General features: G+C 44.3%; 1 protein-coding gene across 1 annotated transcript; it reads left to right on the forward strand.

Annotated features, from left to right (window-relative positions):
* Positions 1-1,078: 1,078 nt before the first annotated feature.
* LOC123023271 (vomeronasal type-2 receptor 26-like) lies at positions 1,079-9,572 on the forward strand (the record flags this gene model as incomplete). Its single annotated transcript, XM_044429752.1, has 5 exons — positions 1,079-1,213; positions 2,535-2,723; positions 3,203-3,266; positions 5,126-5,998; positions 9,512-9,572. Coding segments are annotated over exons 1-5 (1,322 nt in total), but the record flags the coding sequence as incomplete, so codon positions are not given.
* Between the last annotated feature and the right edge of the window lie 3,720 nt (positions 9,573-13,292).

The following is a 13,292-nucleotide window of genomic DNA, read 5'->3' on the forward strand; positions in this document are numbered from 1 at the left end:
CTGACCCCATGTCGTGGCATTGGGTCAGAAGGCCTACCCAATTGTATCTAGGAGACGAGCTCTTCTCCAGAAGGAGAGGATCTCAGGGTTACTGAAAATGCAAAGATATTCTTCCCGCCTTTCAGATAGCTAAAAGACTGAAATAGCAACATTAGATAACTCAGCCTTCACCTTATATTGTGATGTACAGAGGGCCTTAAAAGACTTACAACATTTGAGTGGGTGGTATGTATATAGTATGTACAGTTCCCAGGGAGCACCATTCCATGCGTATGCACATTTCATATGCATGCATTGGCGTTGCTATATTCATAGGTGAGCTTGTGCTTGAAGCATCCCCTTTTTCTGCAATAGACTAAAAGAAAACTCTGTTTTTCAGTTTGGTTATGGCTTCTTTGACAGTGTTGAAGGGGATTCAAGGATATTCCCTTCCTTCTTCCCGATTGATCCCAGTGAAATGGCTCAGTATGTGGGCTTAGTCCAGCTTCTCCTGCATTTCCACTGGAACTGGATTGGACTGATGGCTTCTGAGGATGACAGTGGAGAACGTTTCATCCAGAGACTGACATGGATGCTGAAGCCAAAGGACATCTGTGTGGCCTTCACTGAAATGTTCAAGTCAATGGACCCAACCTATCTGCTTCAAATAAAGAGTGGCTCTGTTCCTAATTCTTGGTTTGAACCCCAAGTGATTATTGTGTCTGGAGACAATACTGGGGTAGGACAATTGGCAGTGTGGATTAAAAATTATGAAGAAAAGACCAATACTATATTTCAGAAGGTTTGGATCCTAACAACACATTGGGAAGCTGCCATGAGAGGGTCCCTCCAGGGTGAATCGTATCTAAAAACCCTCCATGGTGCTCTGCACTTCAGAATACGCCAAAGGGATGTTCAGGAATTCAAGCAATTTATCCAATCTTTAGATCCGCTCCGACCACAAGGTGACGTTTTTCTCCGGATCTGGTGGGAAACTGTATTTGACTGTCAGCTTCTGAAATCAAGTCAGTCAGGGAGAAAAATATGTCATGGGAAGGAGGATCTGGAGAAGATTCCACCCTCTACCTTCAGCATGAGCATGTCCAGTCGCAGCTACAGCATCTATAGTGCCATCTATTCCATGGCGTATGCGCTGCATTCAGTGTCCTCAGCTGGATCCAAACATGTCATGATGGTGGAAGGCCAGAAGCTTTGGCATGTCCAGCCATGGCAGGTACTGCCAACTTTCAGATTGAACAATCTAAGCAAAGGTGTTTTGGTAGTGCTTCAGTGGTCTGATCCTGAAATGAAGGATGAGCCTTTGGGGAGAGGCTACTGATTCACTGTAGTGCGCCAAAGATAGACATTCCCTATTCACTCACTTCCTTGCCCTTATTTCCTTTAAATATTGTTTGGGACTGGGGACACTGATTGTTGTAATGTGTCATCAGTTTGTCTCTGAAATCACCATCATCAATTTATATTTATATACCGCCCATAGCCAAAGCTCTCTGGGCACTTCATAACAGTTAAGTTGTCCATCCAGATTTCATCCAGGGCTGGCCTGAGATTCTGAGAGTACACAAACTATATGGAAGACCTATGGCAACCCCCTGAGTTAAACCACTCCAAAATGTCCTATACATGACTGTATTGCTCAGCTCTGCTAAGTTCAAGGCTGTGGCTTCCTCGATGGAGTCAATCCATCTCAGCTATGGTCTTCCTATTCTTCTCCTGTCTTTGACTTTCCCTAGCATTATTATCTTCTCCATGCATTTACAACTTACATTTACAACTTGGATCTTGAAAGGGTAGAATGTGAGAATCTCTACTACAAAATATACTTCTAATCATGGATGCATCAAAGCTCCACCCATTGCCTCCCTCTGGCATTTGTAGACTTCTTCTTGGGCTCAGCCTTGCCCTGGAAAGCAAGCCAAGCTGAGAAGAAATGCTTGTGGAATAACATTGAGCAACCTGCAACCTTCTTCTGCATCACATGCCACAGTGCAAACAAAGGCTGTCGCACATGGGATGCTAGCATGCAGGGCTCAGTACCTGGTGAGCACTGTGTGCATGGTGGGTGTAGTTGCCAGGATCCCAGACTCACAGACAGGTCAAAACGAACCTACGCTGAGTCCCAGGGAATCTGACAGATCCCCCCCCCCAAATATTCTTTACCCATCCCTAGTTCTGATCTGCAATGGTGTGTTGTTCCTTGACCCATTGGACATAAAGCGCTACAATCTCCTCCCAGACCATGTTCCTTCTCACCACCAGTTGAAGAACCTCACCTTTTGGCCTCTTGGCTGCTACGAGCAAACTTCCTCCAGCACACATTCAAAGATATGAATGCAAATAATCCCCAACTAAAAAGGCACAACCACTGGGCAAGTATATGGGCGCAACCAATGCCCAAGAAGATGCATCTTAGCATCCAATTAAATAATGGAGCTTAGGAAGAGTCCTCTCCTGCCTTGATGACAGTCACAATCAGCTAGATGATGCCAGGACTCACAATCACCATTATTTTCTAAGCATCTCTTTCATTTCAGATTCTGGCTACTTTGAGGAAAGGCTGGTTCAACAGCAGTAATGAAAATGGCCAAAGATATGATATCCTGAACTGGGTCTTCTTCTCAAATTGGACTTTGGCTCCTGTGAAAGTGGGAGAAATAGATGCAGCAGCTCCCCAAGGCCAGGACTTCACCATCAACTCTGATGAGATTGTGTGGGCTACACAGGTGGGGTTGAGATCACTGTCAAGGGGTCATGAGGGAGCATGAAAATATTGTGATTCTGCCCTTCAGAAAAGAAATTGTCTTTTTAGGAGATTGTAGCGGGAGTCTGTTCAGTTGCAAAGAGTCATCATACAGGCAAATGTCCCATATTCTATCCCTGGCACCTCCAACTGGGGCTAGAAAAAGTCCCTTTCCACAAACCACAGATGTGGGGATGGGATCTGTAGTTGAAGCAAATTTACTTTGAAATTGGACTCTCTGCTGCTCAGAATAGACTTCTTAGTACAGGGTGTTGACCTCCTAAATTGATGATATTATCTATCCTAAAACAGGAGACTCTGTTGAATCCTCTTGAGTATATCTTCCTTCACTTGCAAATGGTTAACATCTCTCTCTCTCTCAATCTCTATTTCTCTCTCTAGAAGACTTCTGGGAGATGTGTGGAGCAATGCTTTCCAGGGCAGAGAAGAAAAGTTCCAGAGGGGAAGCCAGTTTGCTGCTACAGGTGCGATCCTTGTCCAGATGGGACAATGTCTAACCTGACAGGTACCCCTAGCTGTATGAGTCTTGTAAAACTGTAGAAAATTGGTGCAGGGGTGGGGGAGCAGAGTGGGGACCAAGGGGAAGATCACAGACAAGGAGATGAGTCTTCCAGTTTCCCAAGGAATATTTTATCAGTCAGTTTTGGACTGCATGCCTTACAGTGTGTGTGTGTGCGTGTGTGTTTTTAAGTATTCACCATTTCATACAAGTATGTACTTGAAAAATATCATCACTACTACCAATAAAATAAATAAAATTAATTGAATTGCATTAAACTAAATAACTAGATACTAGGGAGTGATTTGCAAAAAACGGGACTCTTCTTCTGTTTCTGGGTCTTTAAACATGTGCACATCTGCTCAATAAGCAATATTAAATATGCTATTGGCAGTACCATTGGCATTTCCATGATTCCACCTGTCCGCAGTGTAGTGTCATCTTCCCAGTGTTACTTCATTTAGCACAACAGAGCCATGTTCCTGCTTGCCAGTTTCTTCCTTCACTTCTGAGCTTCCAGGATGAAACCCTTGGATGCTCTCCATCCCATCACCAACAGTTCAGTTCTGTTATAATGATAGCCCTACCAACCACAGAAACATAGGGCCTTCTGAGAGGGAGCAGAAGATGTAGCCAAGGTGAGCATTCACTGTTTACTTCTACCCCTGGGTATTTTCACTAGTTGCACATATTTGTCCATCCAGTTGGAATGCCTTGGATTGGTCCAAAAGAAGGCTGGAGAGGACCTATTCTGCTTTCTTCCTTATCCAATAAAACACTCTTTTCCCTCATCCACTACGGTTAAGGTCCTGACCTCAGAGAGCAGCTGCTTGCACATTTCTTTCCATGCCCTGGGAAGGAGAGATGGAGGGCTTAGATCTCTGATACCAAGCCCTGTGTTTGCCCACTGTTTCCAACCTCAGTATATGCCCCCTCAGATGGTGTCTGAGGAATAAAGGATTGCTCCTTGAAGGATGTAAGGAGGTGATGCCTCTCTGAGGCAGAAAGACCTTTGCATCCTTGAGGGAGAAAACCAGAAAGTCAGTGGTACATGGGGTTACAGTGTTGGATTAGAAACCTGGGAGATCAGGTTTCAAGTCCCCATTGAGTCTTGAAGCTCACTTGGTGACTTTAGGCCAGGCATTCATGCTCGGGCTAACCTACTTTGCAAGGTAGGTAGTTGTGTAGACAAAATCAAGGATCTTAAATTCCTCCCAAGAGGGAAAAAGTAGGATACAGATGGAAGTTACAGTAACAATGCCAACAACCTGTCAGATATAAAATGCAGTGTTGAGGCTCTGTAAAGGACAGTATGGAAGGACAAGTGAAGAAGGAAAACATTATTGCTGCTTTTCATTAGCTAGCAGAAAGTGCAAACATGGGAAATAGGGCCAGTTTTTTCCCTGTTAGGACACAATTGCATAAATTTAAAGTCACCCCCACAAAGGGTAAAATAATAGAGACATCTAGTTTGTTCAGATGGTCACTTCTTATGAAACAAGAAAAGCCTGAAGTCTGCTCCTTGGGTGGACTCACTGCAACTTGAGTCAATGGCAGCAGAAGGAAAGTGAACAAAATATGCTGGCAAACCCTGTTAATTCCCGTAGAGTTTTCCCCCCAAGATTGGAATTCTCACATTTCCCCAATTCTTCATGGATAATGTTAGTGCTGAGTATGTTTTAAACCACAGGAAAAACAAGAACGGGCCTTTTCTGACACTTGTCAAAGCTTAAAGAGACAGAAACACAATGGACAATATCCTCATAATATTCACAGTAGAATGAATATTTCTATCACCTCCTTCAACTGCCACCCTGTGAAAAAAAAAACCCATGCCATACTTCAGCAGATGTTGTTCATTCCAGATGCAGATCGCTGTAGCACATGCCCAGAGGATCAACACCCAAACAAGAACCAAAACCAATGTATTCCCAAGAAGATCCATTTCCTTTCCTATGAAGGGACTTTAGGGAACATTTTAGCTTACTGCGCTTTTGTCCTCTCTCTGATCACATTTCTGGTGCTGACAATTTTCATTAAGCACAGAGACACCCCAATCGTCAAGGCCAACAACCGAGATCTCACCTATACTCTCCTCATCTCCCTCCTGCTCTGCTTCCTCTGCTCTTTCCTTTTCATCGGACAACCCACAAAGATAACCTGTCTTCTGAGACAAGCTGCCTTTGGCGTCACCTTCTCTGTGGCTGTTGCTTCCATTTTGGCAAAAACCATCATGGTGGTTCTGGCCTTCATGGCTACCAAACCAGGAAACATAGCAAGAAAACTCTTGGGGAGACAACTAACAATCTCCATTGTGCTGGTCTGTCCTCTTATCCAAGCCATGATATGTGCTACTTGGTTGCTTACTTCTCCACCATTCCTAGATTTGGACTTCCATTCTTTGGCTGGTGAGATCATTGTGGAATGTAATGAAGGCTCCATCAGCATGTTCTACACTGTCCTAGGTTGCATGGGCTTCCTGGCTTTCATCAGCTTCACAGTGGCTTTCCTAGCAAGGAAACTTCCTGACAGTTTCAATGAAGCCAAGTTCATCACCTTCAGCATGCTGGTCTTCTGCAGCGTGTGGGTCTCCTTTGTGCCCACCTACCTGAGCACCAAGGGGAAGGCCATGGTGGCTGTGGAGATCTTCTCCATCTTGGCCTCGGGTGCTTCTCTCCTGGGCTGTATCTTTCTCCCCAAATGCTACATCATCATCCTGAGGCCCAATTTTAACACCAGGGATCATCTTGTGAGGAAAACAAACTAAGGGGTCAATCACTTTGGCACAGTCTGTACTATTCTAATTTCCTGTGAAGCATTTTAATTTCTTTCAGTGGCAGAATTACTGAATCATGAATGTTTATCACTTTTTGATAAATTTCCGGGCTCTTTGGAACAGTCTTCTCCACCCATCAGCCACTCTGCACTTGTGAGGAATGTGTCCAACCCCCCCCCCCCCCCGTCAACCAGAAATTAAACAAACATTTCAGGGTGGATTTGGTTGTGCATTTACCCTAAAACTGCTTCAGTTTCGCTTTCTTTAATATTTTGCTATTCAGTAAAAAAGAATAAGATATGTGTGTGTTTCTCTGGCACAGTTTTTGCAAAGCATCTATTCCCTTGGAAGCTGTTCTCCTTTTCCCATTGAAACAGCTTCCCATAGCTATCCAGCATGCTTGAGTGTTCTCTTTACCTTATTTCTGTAAAGGGCCTGCAAGATAGGGTAATAGAATAATCAGTTCTTTCAGTGGAAGAAATCTTTTAATGGATATTTGATGAGAGAAAATTCCAAACATACAATTTAAATCCTGCACATGTCTACTTGAACCAGCATCTCTCTGATGGTCATGTGACTGGGAAATGAATGTAGAATTGGAGCTTAAGTCTTCGTGTTAAGGCTCAACCCAATCCATCAATAATCCCCCTCATATTTATCAGTTCTGGAGTTGATGTGAGTATTTGAATATTTCAAATAAAACAAGCCAGAGAGAGCACAGGAGAAAGATACTCTCTATGCATTGACATTATTCAAGGCAGTTTTTAAAATCCAGTGAAGAGCACCTTGTGATCTGCTCTCGGACCTGTATAGAAAGTCATTAGGAGGCAATAAGTAGCCCTAATTAGTCAAATAATTTTTAAAGGAGCGTCTGCACCCATATATACCTTCCCAACCCCTTTGATCAGCTCAGGAGGCCCTTCTACAAGAACCACCCCTCAGGCAGGTTAGGGGGTGGCAGCTAGGCAAAGGGCCTTTTCTGCTGCTGCTTCCCAGGTTTGGAACTTGCTCTATGGGGAAATTCCCCTGGAGCCACCTCTATTTTCCTTTCAGTGCCAGGCAAAGACATATATTTTTAGGATTTTTAAAAAAATTTACCCTGCTCATTGTGGCCTTTTAATGCTTCCTGTAATGTGGAGCCCAGAACTGAACACAATATCCAGCTGCAGGTTCACGAGAGTCATATAGAGTGGCAATAATACCTTTCTTGATCTAGAAGCCATGCTTCTGGCTATGCAGCCAAGGGTGGCATTCACCCACTTAACAGCCACATCACACTGCTGGATCATCTTTAGCCTGCAGTCAACCAGTACCTTGAGACCACTTTCACAAGTGCTGCTCTCCAGCCTCTTGTCCCCGAACATGTATTTATGACACACTTTCCTATGCCCCAAGTACAAGACCTTGCCTTTTTCTGCATTGAACTCCATCCTGTTGTCACCCACCCACTTCAATAGTCTGTCCAATTCCTCCTAGACTCAGAGTACCCACTCCTCAGTTATGAACAGAGCCCCCATTTTGTATCATCTGCAACTATGATCACTGGACTGTTCACCCCTCCTTCCACGTCATTGATGAAAAGATCGACCAACATCAGCCCTGGGGAACCCCACTGGTCACAAGCCACCACCCTGATGATTAACCACTAATAGTTACCCTCTGCTTTCAGTCCGTCGATTCCCTTATCCATTGGGCAATGGATCAGTCTATCCTGAGACTGCTCAATTTACTAGTAAATTGGATTACTAGATCTCTGGCTATTATGATACTTTCCACCGTCTTTGCTAAAATGAATGTAAGGCTAATTGGCCCATAATTCCACATGCCCCCTCTACTTCCATTTTGAAAATTAGGACCCTCCAGTCCTCTAACCTGTTCTCCACAAGGTTGGAAAAAGGAGGTCTGTGGGCATGAGAGTACCCCTGCCAATTTCTGAAGTACCCTCATGTGTAACAAGCCAGACCCCGGCACTGTCCTTCTGAGCTCCTCGACCTTTTAGGGCATGATTCTAATCTGTGCTCATAAATCCTCAGGTGCATCTCTTCCCCTATTTAGATCTCACATACAGTTCTTGCGAATCTCCCATTCAAAGTCCCCTTCTGTTCCTTAAGCTCCCTTTTGGATCCAGACATTCATTCCTTGAAGTAATTACAAATCTGGTGATGAAGGGGGGAGCCAAAGGATCTCCTGCTGTTGTCCTCCTCCTCCATAAACACTACCAATTTCTACTTTTGTAGTGTTCACACTTATGGAATTACCAGGATCTGACATCTGAATTTTTTCCAAATGGTTTTGTGTATGATAGCCTGTCCCTTAATGCTGTTATCATCAGAGGACACCCACAGTGCCACACTCCACATGTTGAAGGTGATGAACTTGGCTTCATTGAAGGTGTCAGGCATTTCCTGGCCAGGAAAGCCACCAGAAAGCTGATGAGAGCCAGGAAGCCCATATAAGGCAGGACAGCAGAAAACATGGTGGTGGAGACTTCATTGCATTCCACAACGATCTCCAGTCAGGGAATGGAAGTCCAAGTATGGGAAAGGGGGAGAGGTCACTAGCCAGATATTACAGATTGTAACTTGGATAAGTGGACAGGCCAGCACAATAGAGGTTGTGAGATGTCTCCCCAAAGCTTTCTTGCCACATTTCCTGGCTTGGCGGCCATGAAGGCCTGGACCACCATGACAGTTTTTGCCAAAATGGAAGAAAAGATTCCATTTAGGAAGATGGAATGGAAGATTCTTTGGGCCTCTTTCAAAGAAGGCTCCTGGAGAAGGACCTTGGCAGTTGATCTTCAGTTTCAGGCAGGTGCACATGGAAGGAAACTTTTCTTCAGATATCCCATCCCTAAACCATTCAGGGCTTTATATGTCAACATAAACACCATAATTCAGGCCCAGACTTCATTTGGTAACTAATGACTAAGGCAAAGGACTAGTATGACATGAGCTTGCCTCCCAGTCCTGTTGCTTTAGTCTGTAGAGTTTGCAGACTTCTCAAGGGCAGCTCCCCCTTGAGCAATTTGCCCCAATTCAATAGTCCAACATCTTCTCGAGTATGGTTACCCACTATTACCCACCGGAAGTCTTCTTGATGCAATGTATCTTTGTGCAGGAGATGGAGATGGTTTTCTCATTGCAGAAAGATGCCCAAGTTTCAAGGCCTTCAGCAGACTCTCAGAATGGAACATGCTAAGGAGCTCATGAGGCATGTCTTTATCAGAAGTCTTAGAATGGACTAATATCACTTCTGCCAGGCTCAGACTTTGCCTTCCTCTTGTCTTCCCCAGTCATTCTACTTTTGGATGCTAATACAGCATGCAGAGCATGTGCCATGCAATAAATGCCATTATAGATGCTGTAGCTGTGACTGGACATGCTCAGTTCAAATTTGGAGGCTGGCAAGTCTTCTAGACTCTCCTCCCCTGTACAGTTTTTTTTTTTTTTTTCCAATTGGAATGGCTTGGCCTGGTTCCAAAAACTTACAGAGAAAGACTATTTCCCACCACAAATGCAGAAAGATGTCTTCATGTGGTTGGGATGNATTTCTGCTTGTGAGAAAAGATTTGAACTTAAAAACCTCTCCTCTTTGGAGTTGAAGTACAAGGCACCATTGATGCTTTTGAGACATCCCCCACCTGATCTGAATCCATTTGTGGTAATTTCCCAATGGGATGTCAGGATCCAAACCTTCCTCAATGGGGTCTTGGTCTTTTCTCCATGGATAGTCAACAACACTGATAATTGTTGTACAACGCTGGAGTCTGAAAAGACAATCATCACTTGGGCCTCAAACCAAGAACTAGGAATAGATCCACTTCAAACCTGAAGCACATAGATTGGGTCAGAAATCTTGAACATTTCAGAAATGGCCACACAGATGTTCTTCTGCTTGAGCATGGGTGTGAGGGTGTGGATGAAAGTTTCCCCACACTCGTCAATGGAAGCAACCAGAACAATCCAGTTCCAGTGGAAATACAGCAGCAGCTAGACCAAGCCCTCATACTGGAAAATGTCATGGGGATCAATATGGTGAAAGGAAGGGTATTCCCTTTCCTCTCCCTGAACATGGTCAAGAAAGCCATAACCAAGCTGAAAGAAGGAATGTCTGGTCAGTCTTTTGCCAGAGAATTATGTGGCATTTTAAAGACTGCCGCCATTATCATGACATGAAGTATTTTCAATCATCATATTTCTATACAGGCCAATATCAGCTCAAGCTGGATTCACTTTGCTTCCAAGGGGCTTCCTCTAATTCCTGTAGGGTGAGTAGCTGCAACAATCAATTGCAACAAGAACAGCAACTGAAATCCTTCATGTTTCTTCCACTCCCAAACTTTTTCTGACATAACAGATGGGGAGCTGGCTGGCATTATTCAGGAAATGTTCTCCTGAGATCCGTGGCTACCACCAAATTACTGAATGGCAGGTGGGGCAAAAGCAGGCTTCCTCCTGTCCTGCCAACCAGAATGAAGGCAATGCACTCACTGCATAGGTGTACCTTTTCTGGAAAACGGTCTGTGTATCTTAGTATTCTTGAGCTCTGCGGGCCCCCACATACACCCGCAGAAGATTCCTACCTGTGGGATCTTGTAGATGCCCACATAGGATGCAATCTCCCCTGAGGAATGGGAGTCAAGACCCCCAGTAATGGAGAGCAGATTGTCCTGCCTGTCATATTTATAATTGGGAACCCTTCACCCCTGCGTGGACAGCAGAGAGAGGTTGTTCTCATGCATCCTTTTAACAATGTCCATGTGCTCCTGTGCGCAGAAGCCTAGGGTTGTGTTGGGAAGGAGAGTCGGATCCTTGTTGACCTCAGTGATGGTGAATGTCAAGGCCAGGAAGAGCTGGTAGTTCTTCACTATAGTGCTGCAAGGAGGAGATTTGACTGTTAGAGTTGGGTGAGGAACACATAAGAATCGATGTGAAATTAGGGTTAGAATGTCCAACCCTAAGGTAGCTGGTAATGACAAGCTGACATGTGGGATCAGGGTGAAGCATAGGTGGAGAAGTGCATTTTTTCCCTAATATATGGGGGCTGTATCTTCCGGTTTTTTTCTTTTTTTTTATGATGTATTTTGTATATGTATCCCTTTGTAATAGTTTATTATTAATGTTAATATTTTTTAAATGTTGAAAATAATATTTGTTTGTTTGTTTGTTTAAAGCTTTTCTGACAAACATCTAGGGATGGTTAACAATATCCTTTCCTTCTTGAGCAATAACAATAATTTCTAGACCAAAATCATCTGCATGAGGGAATAACAGCTGAGTTCAAATTGCTCTTCTGACGGACAGAAGCGCCAAGTTTTTCTGTGTGAGCTTCAGAATGACTTCATAGGAGCCCTTCTGGAACAGACCACGGAGGATGCTCTCTGTCTGAGCATCCTGTTCCAGTCTGTAGTCAGCAGTGACAATTCCTGGATCTCTGCAAGAAATGAGATGAAGCCCCTGTTCTGCTTCTCTGACATGCTACTCCTCCAAACTGCATCTCATCCTCTATGTAGCATTTAAGGTTAATTGCTGTTGAGAGATCATGCTAAGGAAAGACAGCCAGACAGGGTCAACCTAAGTCAGAGATTACTTGACAGCACATAACACCAACAAACCAATTACAATCATGAAACCAGGCACCAGGTTACATCTGCCTTTCCTCCAGAAACCACCCAAGGGAACCCTGGATGATCCCGCCAGTCTCTGAAGGTCATTATGGGCCAACTCCCACCAGGGCAAACCTGTGGTACTCAAGCAGAAACTTTTGAATGTCCGTGCCATCTCTACTACATATCATTGGAAGGATGCATGTAATCTTAAAGCAAAGGAAGCAAGCATCTTTCCCAGATACCTCCTGAGGAAACTTACAATGGAAAAACAGAAATGTCTAATGGGGCTAAACTATGGAAGACTTCTGTCTTTGTGTAAGAATAACTGCCCAGGGGCAAATTCCCACCAACAATGAGATCTCTCGGCCTGTAATATTCTTGCTGTTCATTGGGCTCTGTCAAGGGGCAAGTGGTTCTCAGCATCCTCTGCGTGGCCTGAGGCAGGGTCCAAGGCAGCAGCAGCAGTAGCAGCAGGTGCAAAACCATCAGAGACCCAGGGAAGGCTTCTCTTCTGCATCAGAGACAAGGAGCACCTGAAAGAGCGGTGACTGCAGAATGGAGCAGGGAATTAGTGCTTAGCCGGAATCAACCAGATGCCAATTGCAAAGACACCACCCAAGCGCCACATGCAAGGGCTTGAAGCACATTGATGTTACACATGTTTTCTACAAGAATTCTTTGTTATGGACTTTCTGGAGAGCAATTCCTGGAGGAATTTTGTGGAATTACTGTCATTTTGATAATTCCTGACCAGGGAAAGAACCACAGCCTCAGAAGACGGGACTCACTTGACTTTCAGAAGGGGAAAAATAGGTTTATGTCACACTGCATAGAAGCACATAGAATCATAGAATGGTAGTACTGGGAAGGGGCCAGAGGGCCAACCCTCTGCTCAGTGCAGGACACTCAGTTGGGGCATCCCTCTCAGATGGCTGTCCACTTGCATCTTGAGTCCCTCTCTTGAGGTAATGCCCACCAGCTACCGAGCCCATGGGTTCCATTGCCTTCCTGCTCTACTAGACAGAGCATTCTTGCTGAAGTTCTGCCAGAATATGGCTTCCTGGAACTTCAGCCTCTTATTCTGTTTCCTGCACTCCAGGATGACTGAGAAGAGATCCTGGAATTCCTCCTTATGGCAACATTTCATGTACTTGAAGAATGCTATTATATCTCTCCTTAGTCTTCTCTTCTCAAAGCTACACATGTCCTGTTCTTTCAATCTCCTTTCATAGTGCTTTGTTGACAGTCTTGTTGCCCTTCTCTGAACCCTTTCCAGCTTTGCATCTCTGTGGACCAGTTAGACTTGATGGCCTTATGAATCTGAAAAGCCCAATCCAGCATGTAACTCCATCTTGTGCCAAATCCATTAGCCTGAACTGATGGATTGGAATGGCAGGAGCTGAGACCCCATTCTAGGAGTGCAGGGGAAGATGGATGAAATGACCACTCAGTCAGCAGTTTTAAACTTTTATCAAAAGCAGAATATGTGGTAGGATGTTCCACCCTCAAAGTTCTAAGTAAGATTCTAAAACAATTCCACAACTGAAAGAAGAAAATTAGGAATACATTGCAATACAGACCAGTGTTTGAATCTCCTGTTGGAAGGAAATGACTCAGCAGAGGGCAAAGGGACTCAATTGTTTTACAT

The sequence above is a fragment of the Varanus komodoensis genome, unplaced genomic scaffold (assembly GCF_004798865.1).
Source record: "Varanus komodoensis strain SLA01 unplaced genomic scaffold, ASM479886v1 scaffold202, whole genome shotgun sequence".
Lineage (NCBI taxonomy): Eukaryota > Metazoa > Chordata > Lepidosauria > Squamata > Varanidae > Varanus > Varanus komodoensis.